The 17,711-nt window shown below is 40.5% G+C and overlaps 1 protein-coding gene across 8 annotated transcripts in view; it reads right to left on the bottom strand.

Moving 5' to 3' along the window:
* DPH6 (diphthamine biosynthesis 6) overlaps window positions 1-17,711 on the bottom strand; it is a 442,679-nt gene that overhangs the window by 81,403 nt on the left and 343,565 nt on the right. Inside the window, exon 14 of one of the 8 annotated variants that reach the window (XR_009563051.1) lies at window positions 16,720-17,125. The exons of 6 other annotated variants lie outside the window; for them this stretch is intronic. Coding sequence is in view for 1 of the 2 variants with exons in the window: in XM_060294495.1 (XP_060150478.1) it covers window positions 17,085-17,125 (41 nt within the window). In the remaining variant the exon portion in view is untranslated. Of the gene's footprint in view, window positions 1-15,565; window positions 17,126-17,711 lie in introns of those variants that run through there. One more of the 8 variants, XM_060294495.1, reaches the window with a different exon arrangement.

Below are 17,711 nucleotides of genomic sequence, written 5' to 3'. Positions count from 1 at the left end.
GACATGGATTACCTGCCTTCCTCTGATTATTCACTTCTCCCTTTACCCCAGCAATCCTATTGCTATTTGAAGTCTGATGCACAGGAAAGCCCCACTGGGCCATGAATAGAGAAATACAGTTTGCAGGTGCTCTATGTTGAAAGTAGGTGTTAACCTAAACATTTATGAGGGAGATGTCCATCACAGAGAACTTTCTGAGCATCACAGCTTAGAAATTATAGCCAGTTTACAGAACCTGAATAGGTACATCCCACTGGAGAAAATGCTTCTTTTAACTATATTTTGGAAATTTAAAAAACATTACCTTCTGAAGCACTTGACAACACTGCTATAATTTTGAGTTTGTAGACTGTGTAATAATTCTGGTAATCAAGATCCAATCTATTTCAGGAAAGCAGTTTCTATAGCATGAAATGGGACTGAGGCTGAGAAGGGTAAATACAGATTGTTAGGCCTTAAGAATATCCGGGAATGTTTCTGATGGTATTTCTTTTACATTCTATAGACTTTTCAGTTAGTGGTTGTGCTAACTTTTCTGTTTCAGCATATCTTTCATATTAATGAAGAAAATAAAAGTGATTCACAAAAAAACATGCACCCAAGATATCATTACACCCACACATCATATTCAGAACATCACATCATAAATAACTTATTTGCTGCTGGCATTTTAAGATCGTACAATGCAGGTATCCCTACTCTTGGGTTCATGAACTTTTGACATTGTTTTCTAAACTATATATATGTATACAATTTTGGGGTTGCATATGTGTTTGGACTATAGCCTTTATTAGATTCTCAAAGGAATCCACCACCACCCCTACCCCCCAGAAGTTAAGAATCACTGATAATAAATAAGCAGACGAGTTTACCTGAGACTATTAAAACAGAAGTTCTTAGAGACGGTTTAAATACTCCTTTCCCTTATTTCCTGGCTCTTCTTTCAATCCTCTCCACTATGCCTGGTGTTGAGGTTCATTCTTGGGCTTATGCTCCTATGCAGGCATAATCAAGTTAATAATGAGAGACATACAGAATAGCTGCTTCTATTGGATGCCCACTTTTTAATTCTGAATAAGGTATCCACCTGAATTGTAACTGTCATTCCTGCTTTTGGTAAATTAGTTGGACAACGAAGAAAGGAATTGAAGTTTTCTTCTTCACACTCCTTCTTAAGCTAGGAGCCTAGAGCAAGCTGGTTTTCTGAATTTTAGGCCTGGACATGAAGCTATAGCAATCGAAAGTCAAAGGCACTTACTAACAGGACCCAAAATCTATCCAACAAAAAACTCTTTATCAAGTATTCTAGATTTATAATCTTTTTGACTTTTCCTATTAAAAAAAAACTTCACTTTCTTAGGATCCCTATATAATACTAAAATACCACCATATTTCAACAGGCAGGAAGGGGAGGACATATCTGCCATTGCCTGGGCTCCAACTGTGACAACTTCCTGTCTTTTGTATTTCTGTAGTGTCCAATTTCTTTTTATGTGCCCAGTGTGCATGCTGGCCCCTCTCTAGAGGGGATGGAAGGGCAGAAATGAAAAAAAAAAAAAAAGAGGTGAGACCAAAAGGCTACATTTCAAATGAACGAAGATCTCTGCTTTTATATCTTGGTTGGGCTACATGGCCATCTCCCCTGCCACCGCCAGAAGTGGCTTGATCAGTTTTGAATTGCTACATTCATCATGGTGCTCAATGAAACTAAATCCACTATGGTTTTCATGGAATTATGGAGTTATATGCATTCACTTAGTGTAATCTGAATAATTTTAAATAAACCTCCTTGTATGGATAGCATATTTTTCTGAACATTCTCATAACAAGTTGTTTTGAAACTCAAAAGTACCAATGTTAATAACATCCATAATTATTTCTCTACAGCTTATACTGTTATGTATTATGTAAGAAAAACTGGTAAAAAGAATTTAAAAAAGAGAGTCCTCAGCTTGAATTAAATAAGTGAGAGAGAGAAAAAGTTATAGTGCTTATGTTGGGAAAGCTGTTTTTCAGTTTTTTAGTAATGGCACGACTAAGAAAAAATTGAATGCCTACATACCAGCATACACCATGGGTTTTAGTTAGGGAAATTGGTTTTAGCAAAAGACAACTAGAAATGATTTTTTAAAAATCCATCCTCTCTTCTATCTTACCCACCTGGCAAAACCTTAATTCTCTTAAAACCCAACATTCTACCTACTTCTGCCTGCACCAAACAGCAAAGGTGGTTAGGAAAAAACACAGGTAACCTTATTTTAAATAGAGAAATTCTCATTGGTCTCATCTTAGATCTACATTCACTGGTTTTAAATGGGCCTTCAATAATCCTATTACATTTACCTGGTCAATTTATTCTTCTATTTTCTAAACTAAGTTTCACACCCACACTCTTTCCTTTTTCCTCCAACTTCTAACACTTGTCTCTCCTCCTCACTCTCAGCTAGTGATCTTACCAGTTATTTCAATTCAAAATTGAGAAATAAGAGAATTACTTCATCTTCTCACTATCAAATCTGCCTCCATATACCCGGCCTTTTCTTCCTTTACACTGCGGGACCATGTTCCTATTTAAGGCTGACCCCTCCATTTGTACAAGGATCACATTCCCTCTGGACCATTCTAGGACTTCACTCCTAACAATTATCCTACCTTTCTCTTGTACCTAAATTTCTGCTTTTCTACTGGATTATTCCGGATCAGCATAAATACAGACTGTAATAGCTCCCGCTAAAAAAAAAGTACTTCTCTTTAGGCCTCACATCACCTCTAAATATTGTCCCATTTCTTCGCTTTCCCTTGCAGTAATATCTTCAAAAGGCTTCTGTGTCTATACTCTCCATATCCATCGCTTCACGTCCTTTTCTCCTCAACCCACTCCATTCAGCCTTTTTTACTTGCTGCTTCACAGAAAGCATTCTTATCAGGATCCCCAGCACTCTCCTTCTAGCTAAATTCAATGGTCAGTTCTTAGTTCTCATCTTACTGGACTTATCAACAGAATTTGACACAGTTAAGCTGTCTCTCTTGCAACACATTCTCCTTTCTTTGGTTTCTGAGATACCATGCATTGCTAGCATTCCTGTTACCTCAGAGAGACCACTCCTTTTTAGTCTCCTTTGCTGAATCCTACAACTCTTTCACCTCCAAAAGGAGCCTTAGTTCTTAACATTTTTCCTTTGCTTTCAACTCCCTAGATGTTTCATCCCTTTTGTGGTTTAAAATCTAAATGCTGATGCCTTCCTTACTTATATTTCCAGCCTCATAGTCTCCCTAAGTTTCATACTCATGTACCTGCCTACTCATTTTTACTTAAATGGTTGATATGTATGTCAGCATCTGCAGTAAAGAAAAGCAGAAAAATGGTCAAAACTGTATCTCCCAGTTAAGGACTGAATTTTCACCCAGATTAGTATGTCAAAGCCCTAAACCCCAAGATGATGGTATTTGGAGACAGGCTTTTTGGAGCTAATTAAGGTTAAATGAGGTCATGAGGCTCGTCATGATGGGATTAGTGCCCTTATAAGAAGAGACATGAGACAGGTTGCACTTTCTCTCTCTACCATGTGAGAACACAATGAGAAAGTGGCCATCTATCAGCCAGGAAGAGATCTCTTCCCAGAAACCAAAGTGACAGCACCTTGATCTCAGACTTTCCAGCCTCTAGAAACATGAGAAATAATTTTCTGTTGTTTAAGCTCAGTATATAGTATCCTGTTATGGAAGTCTGTGCTGATTAACACATTTCCCTTTGCCTTCCAACCTGCTCCTCCCCAGGCTATCCCAATTTGATAAGCAGCACCAGTATGTATCCACTTGCTTAGGCCAGAGAGCCAGGAGGCATCCTTGACTCTTTACCTGCCACCACACATTCCTCATCCAAATTCACCAACAAATCCTATCAGGTCTTCCTTCAAAACATATCCTGGGGCTTCCCTGGTGGCGCAGTGGTTGAGAGTCCGCCTGCGGATGCAGGGGACACGGGTTCGTGCCCTGGTCCGGGAGGATCCCACATGCCGCGGAGCGGCTGGGCCCGTGAGCCATGACCGCTGAGCCTGCGCGACTGGAGACTGTGCTCCGCAACGGGAGAGGCCACAGCAGTGAGATGCCCGCGTACCGCAAAAAAAAAAAAAAAAAAAAAAAAAAACATATCCTGAATCTTGACCATTTCTTACCACCTCAACTGCTACCAACCTAGCCCAAGATACTTACATCTTTACCATAAACTATTGCAAAGTCTCCTCGTGGGTCTTCTGCTCCCACTCTTTCATATCTCCATCCCCCAAACCAATCCAATATTCTCCACACAGCAGGCAGAGGTATTTTTTAGAAAGGATAAATCAGAAAGTGTTACTTCTGCCTGAAAACTTCTGTGGTATCTTAGGATGTTCAGAATGAAATCCAATCTACCTGTTGGATTGTAAAATCATACCAAAGTGTGACCTCGAAGGTCCTCCATTATCTGACCACTGTTTTTCTCTCCATCCTTATTTCCTTCTAATTTTTTATTTGCTTAGCTCTTGCTACATTTGCTGCTTCTAAATATGCCAGTCTTGTTCTTGCCTTGGGACCTTTGCAGGAGCTCTTTATTCCTTCCGACTCGCTCTTCTCTCAGAGCTTTGCAACACTAATGCTCTCACTTCTTTTAGATCTCTGTTCAAATGGCACCTTTCACAAAGGTTTCTCTTGAGCGTTGAATCTAAAATAGACACTCCCCTGTCTTTCTCTCTCCCTTTCTCTGCTCTACTTGTCTCCATTGCACTTTTATAATAATATCTTTATCAACTTTCTCTTCACCAAGGTAAGCTCCATGAGGGCAAGATCTTTGTCTTGTTTATCACCGAATCCCCAGTGCCTAGAAGAGCATCCAGTAAAGAGCAGACATTCAATAGATGTGTTGAATGAATGAAGTTTTCAAATGTGTTTCAAAAGATACTGACATTGCTAATTACAAATTTTAAGGTTTGAAATCTATTTTCAAAAATGTGTTCTTTGAATGAGAAGAAAAAAAATACAAATGGCACAATAGCCAGGACTAGTTCTTTGTAAGACAAGAAGATTCAGAGTGGCAAAGGTAGAGGTATCAGCAGAGCATGGTTATGCTCACAAAAAACGTGAGAAAGTAAGTATAGAAAACAAAATCACATGTGCTTTTTGGATCCTTGAGTGAGCAGCAGAGTGAAAGAGGTTGGTTCTACTGTGCAACCGCAATTTCTCATTCCCACATCTTTTGAACTAGAGTTGTTACACCTCGTTTGAGCTTTACTGAAGACTCTGTTGAGGCTGCTAATGACTCCAGCAGAGAAGACCAGTTTGCTTCCTTCCCTCTTGCCTTTTAGCTTTCCATAGAGCTCCAGCTTTCCTGCCATTTATCTTCCTCCATCCTAAATTCCAATACTGATATCACCTCCCAGTAAGATCACACACCATCTCCAAAATGTAACTTCATATTTCTTACCAGGTTTTTATATTCTAAAGTGAATACAATGCCATCCATGAAATAAAACAGTAAGTTTAAAATACTGACTTGAAGAAACAACCAGGACTTTTCACTCAGGTGTGAAAATGTACTAATGCAAATAGAATAAACTAAAGCACATTTGACTTAATAAGCAGTGGATCTAAATGTTATGCTAAGTAATTTATCCAATCACAGTCTTCAATACATCTCTGGGCACTGACTGGATATAATTGCGAACAAGAATAAAGAACAAGTACCAAAATATTAAATCTAAATTAGTCAGCCGTTCAAATGAGCAAACCCTTTGTGGACTGTATTGACCGTGAAACTGCACATCACCACCTTCCAATGACATCCTAGGACAAGTGCTCAGAGGAACTAATTCTTTCCATGGTTGCCAGGTTGGCCTTGAGCAGCAAAAGGCAACTGGATTTATTTTATTCTGGTGGCAGCTCAGTGGGAACATAAACTAGCAATGCTAGGGAACAGCAGGTCTACGCAGAAAAGGAAGCTCCACTCATATATTACACTAAACCCTCAAATGCCAACTAGGCTTAACCCAGAAGCAATGAAAGTGGTAAACACTAACATTTTCAAAGAACTGTCTAATATTCATGGCAGAATCTATAAAAGGTGACTTTGAATAATTCCTTCCCAGCAAACCTGTAAAAGTTTTATAAAATATGCTGCAAAAATGACTCACAGTAGATGTAATTACTGTGCAACCTTGGAAACTGATGTAAAAAATTCAGCTGCCAGCTGAATTCAGCTGCATGTTAACAGCTACCTAATATATGGGTTGTTTGATTGGACTCTTTGGGCAAAACTGCAAAATTCCTAACCCATTGCTGCTATATATTTTATCAGGGCCAAATTTAGCTACTTTCATTTTTTAAAATGCCATTTTAGACATCACAGTGAATCAAGTCTGTGTTGCTTAATTGCTTGCATACATTACACTCTAATCCATTTCCCCAAACACTAATTTAACTAGTTATTTATTTTTATTTTTTGGAACAGCAGCAGAGTTCTGATGCTGGAACTATGAAACTTGGCAAAATCATTGCTTTCTTAACAAAAAACTAAGAATCAGCTGTGAAATTTCCTCCTCTATGCAATCAGCAACAGTTTCCCAGTTTTTTATTTTAAATGCATTCATCTTAAATTAACAGTTTGGTATATAAAAAAAAGGTTCATTGCCCATATAGTTTTCAATCATAACATAGTATTTTTTTGTGGATGGGGAGAAAAGCCAAACTGTAGAAGGGTCACATGCCATATTTTCACCCCGTGCCTTATAGCTATCCTTTGGCTTTGGCTGAGGTGATCAGGTATATTGTCAGTTTAAGAGTTAATAATACCAACCAAATATGTCAACTTTTGAAAGATGTCCTCTTAATACAAAATGTTCACCCTATAACCATTACCATCCTAGGCTTTGGTCTTATGGGCTGTCACCTTTGGAAAATTGAATTAAGTTGAATTTTTGCAAAATTGTTTCTATGCTATTGTCACCACAGACATTTGCTACTTAAATGACCTTAATACATTTTTTAGAAAAGAGCTTGACCCCCCTACTTTATAATGGAATAAGTCTACCTCTTCTCCCCCTCCAAAATTACCTGTTTGCTAAGTTTACATATGTAACATTTTCTGTTAAGTGAGGCCTATGCCAATTGTGAGGGTTGATGAAGCCAACCTGGGGATTATAATCCAGGAGAGTCTTTTAGAAAGCTCTGGGAACTATTCTGGAGAGGTAAGTGAGGAGGGCAGTATATATGAGATTTTGGTGAAGGGGTGCATGCAATTAAGCACACATCTTGGTAGAAAGTTACTGCTATTCACGAGGGACAGGTATCTTAGTTAATGGTTTGTAGTGCCTCACTATGTATGGGAAGATACAAGAAACTGGGTTCATAAAATTTTCTCCTGAAAATATCTAACTACTACGGGCTAGTTCTGCCAGTTTTCCCAGAGCACAGAAACCTCATACGGACCTTCACCCTGATTTCCTTTCAGGGCGTATTGTAGGTCAGCAACTGCAGTGGCCAATGACTTGATTTATATAGAACAGGATGGTGGGCAACATGCTTTATTTTACAATCCCCTCCCCTTTTGGACATAATTTTGACCAAGATTTGGGAGGCATTTCATGACCACTTGGTCCCATAGCACTAGGAATGCTCATTCCCAGATCAGGGGAGGATTTCGTTGATAGCCCACTCGATGTGCTATTACTGGACTAGGCCCTGTTAACAGTAGCCCAAAGCCTCTGGACCGCCTGTCTTACTAGTCTGTTATGGTCCAGGAAATGGTTCCCTCTTGTTGTTTCTTCCCATATCTAGAGTTACACTCTTACAGTCACTGATCTTATAGAACTGTATTATTGGTCAGTCGTTTCAAGTTGCTAGTCATCATTATTTTTATCAGAGGTTCAGCCACACATTTGGTAATGCAAGAAACAATAATCTTGTAAAATAGGCAGGATACAGTAATATCGCTAGTAATATTAGTAAGGTCATAAGTAATTATTTAATCTAAGAACTTCCATTAGGTGCAGCCCAATATTTCTCCAGGTTCTCTGACCTGGTTTGTTCCACACCAATTACTATCTTTACGGGAGATGATGCATTGGCATTGTACATAAAGTTCTGCCTGTAAAAAGGTGAGTGGTATGTCATCGTGACCCCTTACAGGACTGGGAAAAGAATGTTATCTTCTATGGAGGTACATGGCCAGTGCCAGAAAAAGAAATTGATCTTTATGCTTGAGCAGGTGTTTCTGCCATTGGCGAGGTCTGGTTAATGCTGCACAGCTGTTGGGCTGCACCCTGCAGGCCTGCAAGCCTTGTAGTTGCCCAGCCTCAAAACCAAGAAAGAGCCCAGTGATAGCAATAGAGACATCAATGGAAACAGCAACGGAGACTTCAATGGTTTATTGTAAGATTTCCTATCCACATCAGAGGCAGAGGTCTTGGAGAGACACCCAATGGTGTACTGCACAGAGCAGGCAGGATGTGGCAGCAATCTTTGCTACTTGGGGGAGAAGAAGGTTACCATTTATAGGGGTAAATGACCTCAGATTGGCTTGTTAGTTACCAGGAAAACCAGCAGCTGGGGCAGGGGGCAAGCACGTAGGCAGTTACTAATTAAGCCCTATGATTAAGAGGATTGCATAGTCATGTGAGTGAAGCAGAGCCTGGTCGAGCAGGAGATGTAGAGACCAAGAGAACAGCCACCTTGAAGGCCTCCCTACTTACCCTGCACAGCCCTTACAATCTTGGTCTGCCCCTTTCTGTGATACCCCTGGGGTCAGGCATGTAAAGGTGCACTGCAACCAGATACCACACTTGCACTACAGACACCAGCAGCTAGACAGTAACAAGGGTAAAAACCTATTTGCAAAGCAGAAATAGAGATACAAACATAGAGAACAAATGTATGGACACCAAGGGGGGAAGTGGGGTGGGTGGGTGGGTGGGATGAACTGGATGATTGGGGTTGACATATATACCCTACTATATATAAAATAGATAACTAATGGGAACTACTTACTGTATAGCACAGGGCACTCAGTGCTCTGTGGTGACCTATATGGGAAAGAAACCCAAAACAGAGGGGATATATGTATACGTATAGCTGATTCACTTTGCGGTACAGCAGACACTAACACAACATTGTAAAGCAACTATACTCCAATAAAAATTTTAAAAAAAGAGTAAGCCAGGCGCTTATCGGGTCAATTTTTCATGGGAGTCCAGAGGAGTATGACAATGGCATCTCACTGTAGACCCAGCAATCAGACTGATTTCTCAGTGAGGCCACCACTGTTGCCCAGTCTGTGAACAGATTCCCTTGGCTCAGACAACGGACAATATGTAAGACGATATAGGAAGATCATGACCATTCAGGTACCATACCGCCTGTCCACCCTCAGTCTCCTCAGCTGGGGCCAAATACTGGAGAGGTGGGGTAACAACAGACCACAGGGTTAACATAATGGCGCCTTTCTCTAGTAGGGGGCCCTGATTAATTACCTTAGTAGTCTTAGGTGGGGCCTGGTAGAAGACAGGTGAGGTTATTTTCTAATCCTGTTCCTCGTGGGGTGGCAAACGCAAACCACCAGGGACTTACCTGCCAGTCACAGGGCCATTTCATAGTGTGCTCCCCTGGGTGTAGATCCTGAGGCAGGGCCAAAAGTGAGTCATTGTCCTGACGGATAGTTGGCAACAGTTCTTCGGTGGTCAGCAGTTGAACTTGGATGGTGTTGATCAGTTGCCGCTGGGTGAACATGATGTAGGCACTAGGACAGTTGCTCCTGGGATGTTCAGTCATAGTTCGGATGGCTTGAGTTAGCCTCTGGTCCACAGAGGAGAGAACGGGTTTCCATCTCAATTGTTGCTAAGTAGTCCATTCATCCCTTCCATTAGCCCAGCAGCAGTGGGGTTTGTAAGGCAGGTGGAAATGTCAGTGTTTGTTATTTTTATCGGCCCATTCCTGAACTTCATGGCCAGTAAAGTGGGTTCCTTTGTTGCTACTGATGTCCATGGGCCGGGTGGGCGTCCCGTATGTCGCACATGTTTTTTACGTTGCTCCATGACTCAGGTGGGTCTTTTGTAAGGTCTCCCACCTGTTGCAATGCATTGTCGAAGCATACAGCTGGTGTTCCATCACACTGTATCGTTGTTCCGCCCCCTTCCATAGCTGGGGCCAGAAACGCAAGGATACTCTTACTATTTTGCTGTTATCACAGGCCCCAGGCAAAACCTTCTGAGTAACCGGCCACGCCCAATTCACAAGCCTGTCCCTGAGTTAATATCCCTAAAGCCTGTGTCTGCTAATTGTTTAGGGGTGGCGGGCCGGGAGTATATGAGTCTCACTCAACCAGATAACACTCAAGTATATGATAGATAATCCAGGTCCTTGTGTTTTGTCTGTATTCACTAGTTATCCCCGAGCAGTCAGATGAGCCACGAGCGTGGGGCTGCTACTTTTAAACTGGAAAGAGATTCTGAGACTAACAGGATATCATAATTATAAGGAAAGAGACAGACATCTCTCATGGTTGTCAGCTGCCACTGCCTCCCACATGCTAGCGGTCAGCCACCTCGGGATTAGCTCCCAACTTTCTGTTTCCCATCCTTATTTCCTGAAATCTTGGCACTCACGGGAGTTTCCTTGGCCTCATAGCTGGCTTGCTAATTTTCGGGCTGCACCTCGCGGGCCTGCAAGCCCTGTAGTTTTTCAGCCTCACGACTGAAGAAAGAGTCCAGAGACAGCAACGGAGACATCACTGGCTTGTCGGGCAGGGGTCTTACACGCCAGAGGCAAAGGTCCTGGAGCAACACCCCACTGGGTACGGCGGAAAACAGGACACGACAACAACCTTCGCTACTCTGGGGAGGACGCTACCTTTTATAGGGGGAATTGTCTTCCGGTTGGCTCGTTAGTTACCAGGGAAACCAGCAGCTGGGGTAGGGGGCAAGCACATAGGCAGTTACTAATTAAGCCCTATTATTAAGAGGATTGGATAATCATGTGAGTGAAGCAGGGCCTGGTTGAGCAGGGGATGCACAGAGAGCAAGGGAACAGCCAACTTGAGTGGCTTGACTACACAACAATGCACACTTGAGGGGAGGAAGGAGGCTCAAATGGGTAAAGAAAAAGACTTTATATTTAAATTTTTCTTCTTTGGCCTTGAAATACGAATTTTATTTCATCATGAGTAAAAGAGTGGGTGGTAAAGAAATGCTTTCTGGGCCATCTTCCAGACTGGTATTTAGGACTACTAGGCTTACCCACATACAGTAGCCACACACACTGAGCCCTCAGCCTAACATTTTCATTGCATATCCCTGCTTTATTCTAAGACTTAAATTGCAAGTGGGCAGGGGCTATTAATCTCTGTACCCCAATAAATGTTGGGCTATTAATCTCTGTACCCCAATAAATGTTTCTCAAGTTGAATTTTGAGTTTTGTGCAGTTGAAACAATACCTCATCTTATATGGTTTACTCTGGCAGAAAACACCCTTTATTTATAGGAAACTAAAATTAATTTTGAAGAGAAGATTTCTTTTTTTAAACCATCCAAGAATTTGCCAAAGAGGGTAGGATCAATGGGAAACCCTTCAAGTATATCGATAACAATAGATGCTCTCTGCTTTTTACAGTTTCAAGTTTTATAACTACAGGTATTGAAACTCAAATTGTTCTACAAATTAATTTCAGTTCTATATAAATATACTTGTAGATTCTGTATTAGATTGAATTTGCCAGCATCAGCTTAACCTATTTTGAGGATTATTTTACCATGCCCCTAGTATGGTAAAGTAAAACGAATGCTGAGCTCAGAAGTTATTTTAACCGCAAACATAGCTTTAAAACCTTTAATTAGCTTAACCCTGTTTAGTTAAGTCACTGTGATCAGTAATTCGAAGACCCAAGTCTACCTAGCCAGGTAATCTTAGTCTAAAATTCTGAACAACCTAAATTGCAGAACTGCAACTTTGCTTCAGAGGTCTGTAGAGTATATAAGATTTAGAAAGTTTTGAATTGTTCAGAAACTCCCAGAGTTCAGTAAAATTCTACATGTCTACAAAGTCTAACTATCATACATCTCATCTCAAATAACTCTGGGTCTTACAGTAAAAAAATTATCCAATTACTGTCAAAACACCAGTAAGAGGACTTCTATATATTGGATTCTTAACATACACACTAAAATTGATGACAACGCAGAGCGTTATTTCACTTTTGAAACCAATAATGAAGAATAATTTCTCCAGCCCCAAACTATTAATCACAGAAATACAACATCTCACTTAGGCTCCCATTAACATTTTATAGAATTAAAGAAGATGGTAATGGCTAATTCCTGGGTTCCAGCACCAAAAAAAACAATCACGCAAACAAACATAACAAAACACAAAAAAAGACGATAATGATGCTCCAGTGTAAGAAGGAAGAATGCAAAAAGAAGCCCTCCCTGCACTTCATTCAAAGTTCTTTTAAAAAATGAGGAAATGCTTGGATTCTGATGTTAAGGATCACAACAAAAAGAATATTGAAAAACATCGAATCGTAGGACTCTTTTCTCATAGGGGACCCCATTATTATAAGTCTGCTACTTGGGACAAGGCACTGGCCCATCTGCTCTGGTAAGGGAAGCTGGGCATGCTAGACATTGAAAATCCTATCACTCTCAGCCATGAGAAAGAGGAGTTTAAGGGAAATAAGCATTTTGCAAAAGGCGAGAGAAGGAAAGGTCCTGATCAAGGAAGGAAATATTTTCCATATTTTAGAAGTACTAAGGAGCCAGAAGAATTAGGAGCGTGAATGGAAGTGAATTCCCTTTGAGAACCTCTATTTCCATATATGCCTGGATTAGGAAAATTTATAAAGATCAACAATAAAACTAAATGTATCTTTAAACTATGCTTTTAAATATGGGGGCAAACAAAAGCCTATTTATTAAAGAATGTGATACAGAGTGAAACCCCAATTATAATCTTTTTAAAACCACGAGGAATCTCAGAAGAGTAGCCGCAAACACAACAAGCAACAATTTACACTGGTACAACACTTAACAATGAACAAGAACACTTTTACATCCATTGCCTCAATTGATCACTGTTAGCACCCTGAGTGTGCACAAGGTTAAGTTAGCATTTTCTTGTTTTTTTTTTGTTGTTTTTTTTTTGCAGTACGTGGGCCTCTCACTGTTGTGGCCTCTCCCGTTGCGGAGCGCCGGCTCAGCGGCCATGGCTCACGGGCCCAGCCGCTCCGCGGCATGTGGGATCATCCTGGACCGGGGCACGAACCCGTGTCCCCTGCATCGGCAGGCAGACTCTCAACCACTGCACCACCAGGGAAGCCCCTTGTTTGTGTTTTTATAAAGCAGAAAGTTCAAATACCTGGCCATCTGCTTCCAAATCAGAAATCTGGCAACCCCTAAGTTCAGGGAGTTAAAGGGACTGGATCATATATAGCAGAGAATGATCTCTAACAGTCTTGCTCCAAATTCAGAACACTTTGCACTCACCTACAAGGTTTCCACAACGCAATGAAGTCATCTTCTCTGGTCTGCTCTTTTCATGGTAACTTTCTGAACTGCATCAACTGCCCACATTGTGATGGAATTGTGGGTAAGGGAAGGAGGTGGGGACTGACAAGCATCACGACCCTCTGGATTGATCACAAGGTATTAACGTTCCCTGTTTTTAGTGACACACTAAGTTCATACCCAAATGAGTGGAATTTGACCCTTTGAATCTAGTTCTCATTCTTTTGCTGGAGATTACACAGAGAAGTAAAGCCTCTATTATGTTTGCCGAATAACAATGGAATATTTAAAATACCTCTGAGACAGAAAGGACTTAGCAAGGTTTAGTTCAAAACACTTCTCACTGATTTTTTCACTCACTGGACAGTGTTTATTTAATGCATTCAAATAACTATAGTGGGTAGGGGAAATGCTCGAAATAAAGTTTTGATACTGATAATTCTTAAAATTTTATTTATAATTAAGAACCTTCTTATGACATACCTTTGACTTCCAATGTTTGACTCTGGAGCATAGGAACTGGCCTATACTTAATTTTCTCCTGAGCTAAATGACATTGCCTTGTAAAGGAGAAGAGAACATCTTAATCTCAGACTTTGTAAAGAAGAGTGCCTGACTGGTGCTGTATAAACTTTCAGTCTATTGTGTCCTGGAATATGCATGTAGTACTATTTCAAGTCCTCTTTGCTGATAATTTAATGGTGCCTCTAAATTTAATGCCTATTGCCTTTTCACCAGAAAGCAGTTTTTACTGATGATAATGATGATGGTCATTAGGGCCTTGGAGACTTTTTAAAGGATCTAAGGATGAATGAATAAATAAAAACCACGATGGCTCATTCTGCACCCTATGCCATTAGTATAACGCATAGCTCAGCACAGTTCTTCTCCACCACAAAACTGCTCTATTTAAGTATGTGTTAAATTTCTTTTTCAAACAAAATGAGTATAATTTGTTCAGAAATGAGATTGTGGATTGTCAGCAAGCAAGTAGGCATGCTGCAGAAAGGAAATACATTTAACCTGGTTGATTTTTTTTTTTTTTCCTCTAAAACTAGTCCTCATAGAACAACCACCAGATTCTGTCAGGCTCTATGTTTACTCCTTCCTTCCTGAATGAGAGGAGCTTGTTCTTTGCTACATTTTCATTGCTTTATCTTTTTAAATATATTAAAGAATGTCAAGTTGAATTTCCTTCTAATATTGCTTCAGGTTACGTAGGGAAAAATAGGATACTGGGGTTTTGGAGCACCATCTTTTACATGATTAAATTAATACAGATTAATATTTCATATCATATTCATATTCATAAAAATGTGAATGTAGAGACCCTGCCCTTAAATGCTAGCATACAGGTACAAAGAGATCTGTCCAGAATTATTTTTTATGAAGATATATGTAGTAAGTATTTCTCCAAAACTAAAGTTGTCCCAAGGTGGTTTGTGATGGCCATTATGGTGTATTTTATTTCACAAAGGATTAAACTATGAAAATCCCAAGGCTGCAAAAAGATTTAGATTCAGGCACTGAGTTTATTAGTATAGTCTCTGTTTTTCCCTTTATGAGCCCATTTCAAAGCCATTGATAGGCTTTCTAATGACATGTGGAAGCAGCTACTTATTTAATTTCCATACGCCTATTTCCCCTTCCTTCTTGTAGCAGACCCTGGAGTAGTGAAAAGGACATGGACTCAGAACACAGATAAGGAGGATTCTATACCTTACCATCCTCTAAGGAGCCAGGTGTCCAATCTTGGGATGGTGATCAGAACCACCTGGGACTTACTCTCTTCCCCATATTACAAAGATAATAATACCACAGGACTGGTGTGATGTAATTGTTATTATTCTGTTTAGTCTGCAAACAGTCACCAAAAGACTAAAGAGAAGCTACAGAAAGGTTCTTGCTTTAGACAGATTCTACATATTAAAATCTGTATTTAAACAAAATGAGCAGGGAGTTATTCACCTTACTTATGAAATATCTAATATAAGAAATAATGCTTTTTTTTTTTTTTTTTTTTTTTGCAGTACGCTGGCCTCTCACTGTTGTGGCCTCTCCTGCTGAGGAGCACAGGCTCCGGACGCACAGTCTCAGCAGCCATGGCTCACGGGCCCAGCCACTCCGCGGCATGTGGGATCTTCCCGGACCGGGGCACGAACCCGTGTCCCCTGCATCGGCAGGCAAACTCTCAACCACTGCGCCACCAGGGAAGCCCAGAAATAATGCATTTTAAAAGCTAACTTCCATACAATGTTCAAAACACAATTTAATTTGCAAATATTGAATTCAAATTCACCTGTAGCAAGGCCTGAGGTACAACTGCATTTGAAAACCCACTGAGGGACTTTGCACACAATTTAGGCTAATACGATAAAGGAATAGTGCATCAAATTTGGATTGATCATTCAGTTAAGTCTTATTTACATTACACCAGTCCAATGAAACCCAAAACTTCCATGGGCCTGGGAAGAGTGAGAACTTCCCACTGCTATTCAAGTTGGAAATTAACCAGTTGGTAGGTTATGAGTTCTGACTCTTGACCATGACTCACTTAATGAGAATGAAGTGTGTCTTTTGGTTCAGACCTCTTGTTTTAATAGCCAGCCACATGGTGAAATATGCCAAGTGCACGTTGGTTGTTTCTGTCTCTTAGAAGGATGACTCAAAGCCATATTAGTAAAGTGCCTGTGGAACATGAATAGTGGGGCTCTTCTTTGAGTCAGACCTGATTTTGGGGATGAGATTCTGGCTCGCTTTGTGTGTGTATCATGGAGTCAGATTTACATGGGGTTGGTCTAAATCCCATGCGTCATCTCTAAAGGATAGTATATTCATGGTACTGTGTACACAAACCTATTCTCTGATATGTATGTGCAAATGTTTAATGTGTACAATATGCTTTGGTATATAATAAAGAGGGTTATATAGCAGGAAAAATATCTTTAAACACTAGAATCATTCATAGGGCAGTGAGAGGTTCACACAAAAGGCACAAGAGAGTGGAGATCAACAAAGGAAGCAGTGGATTCACATCTCCCGCCTCACACTCACTCTCACTAATTGGACTGGGAGCAAATGTCTCCCACACTACTTATGTTATCCTTTCCCTCACTCTCCCGAACTCTCTCTGTGACAAGCATATATGATGTGATTCCACAGTCTGTACTTTCACCTCTCTGATAGTTCTCGTACCTGCTTGCAGTACAGGGGCTCTAATGCTGTCTTTTTCGTAGAATATTCTAAACACAATGGTGCACCTTGGTTGTCTTTGGAGAGTCTTCTCCTTGCTTGTACAAACACAGTCATCAGGTTTTCTAGAGTCCTGTTTAAATCAGGTGAGGACATAGATGGTGATGTCCGTCTTAAAGGAATGGAGATAGATAGATGCACTGGAAGCAGAAATGGAAGTCACAGCTTCACATTCAATTTGAAAATCCTCAGATATTTTCTACAAAGCAAAATGCTTCCTTCTAGATGGCTTATCTGCCACTGCAATGACGTGCCACTCAATAGCAGCATCTCTGGGGAGATGGGGAACTACCACTACCACCAGGATGCTACCTGTGTCCTTGGCATTGCCATGACACTCGTGTTCTTCCTGGAAATAAAAGAAAATAATCAGGATGTTGATGACAGAATGGATCTGCTATAATTCAGAAACCATATTAGGTTTACATATACACACTTGAGTAAGAATTTAGTCAATTAAATAATTATATAATAAATGGAAACAGGTTAAATACAGGAGCTGTATAAAGTATTTTGGTTTACTAGCTCTTAATTAATTAATAATTATTGCCCATAATTACCAATATGAACTAGGAGTCCCATTATATATGTTTGCATTTTGAATCTTTTTTTTTTTTTTGCGGTACGCGGGCCTCTCACTGTTGTGGCCTCTCCCGTTGCAGAGCACAGGCTCCGGACGCGCAGGCTCAGCAGCCATGGCTCACGGGCCTAGCCGCTCCGTGGCATGTGGGATCTTCCCAGACCGGGGCACGAATCCATGTCCCCTGCATCGGCAGGCGGACTCTCAACCACTGCGCCACCAGGGAAGCCCTGAATCTTTCTTTTAATGTCTTTGACAGAACCAAGAGAGAGAAAAGCTTAAAAATCATATTATATTCAAATATATATGTGGGCATAGACATTCAACTCCATTTATAACTTTAGTCCCTGCATGT

Source organism: Globicephala melas, chromosome 2 (genome assembly GCF_963455315.2).
Source record: "Globicephala melas chromosome 2, mGloMel1.2, whole genome shotgun sequence".
NCBI lineage: Eukaryota > Metazoa > Chordata > Mammalia > Artiodactyla > Delphinidae > Globicephala > Globicephala melas.
Note: the sequence above shows the minus strand (reverse complement) of the source record. Positions and strands in the feature narration are given on the sequence as shown.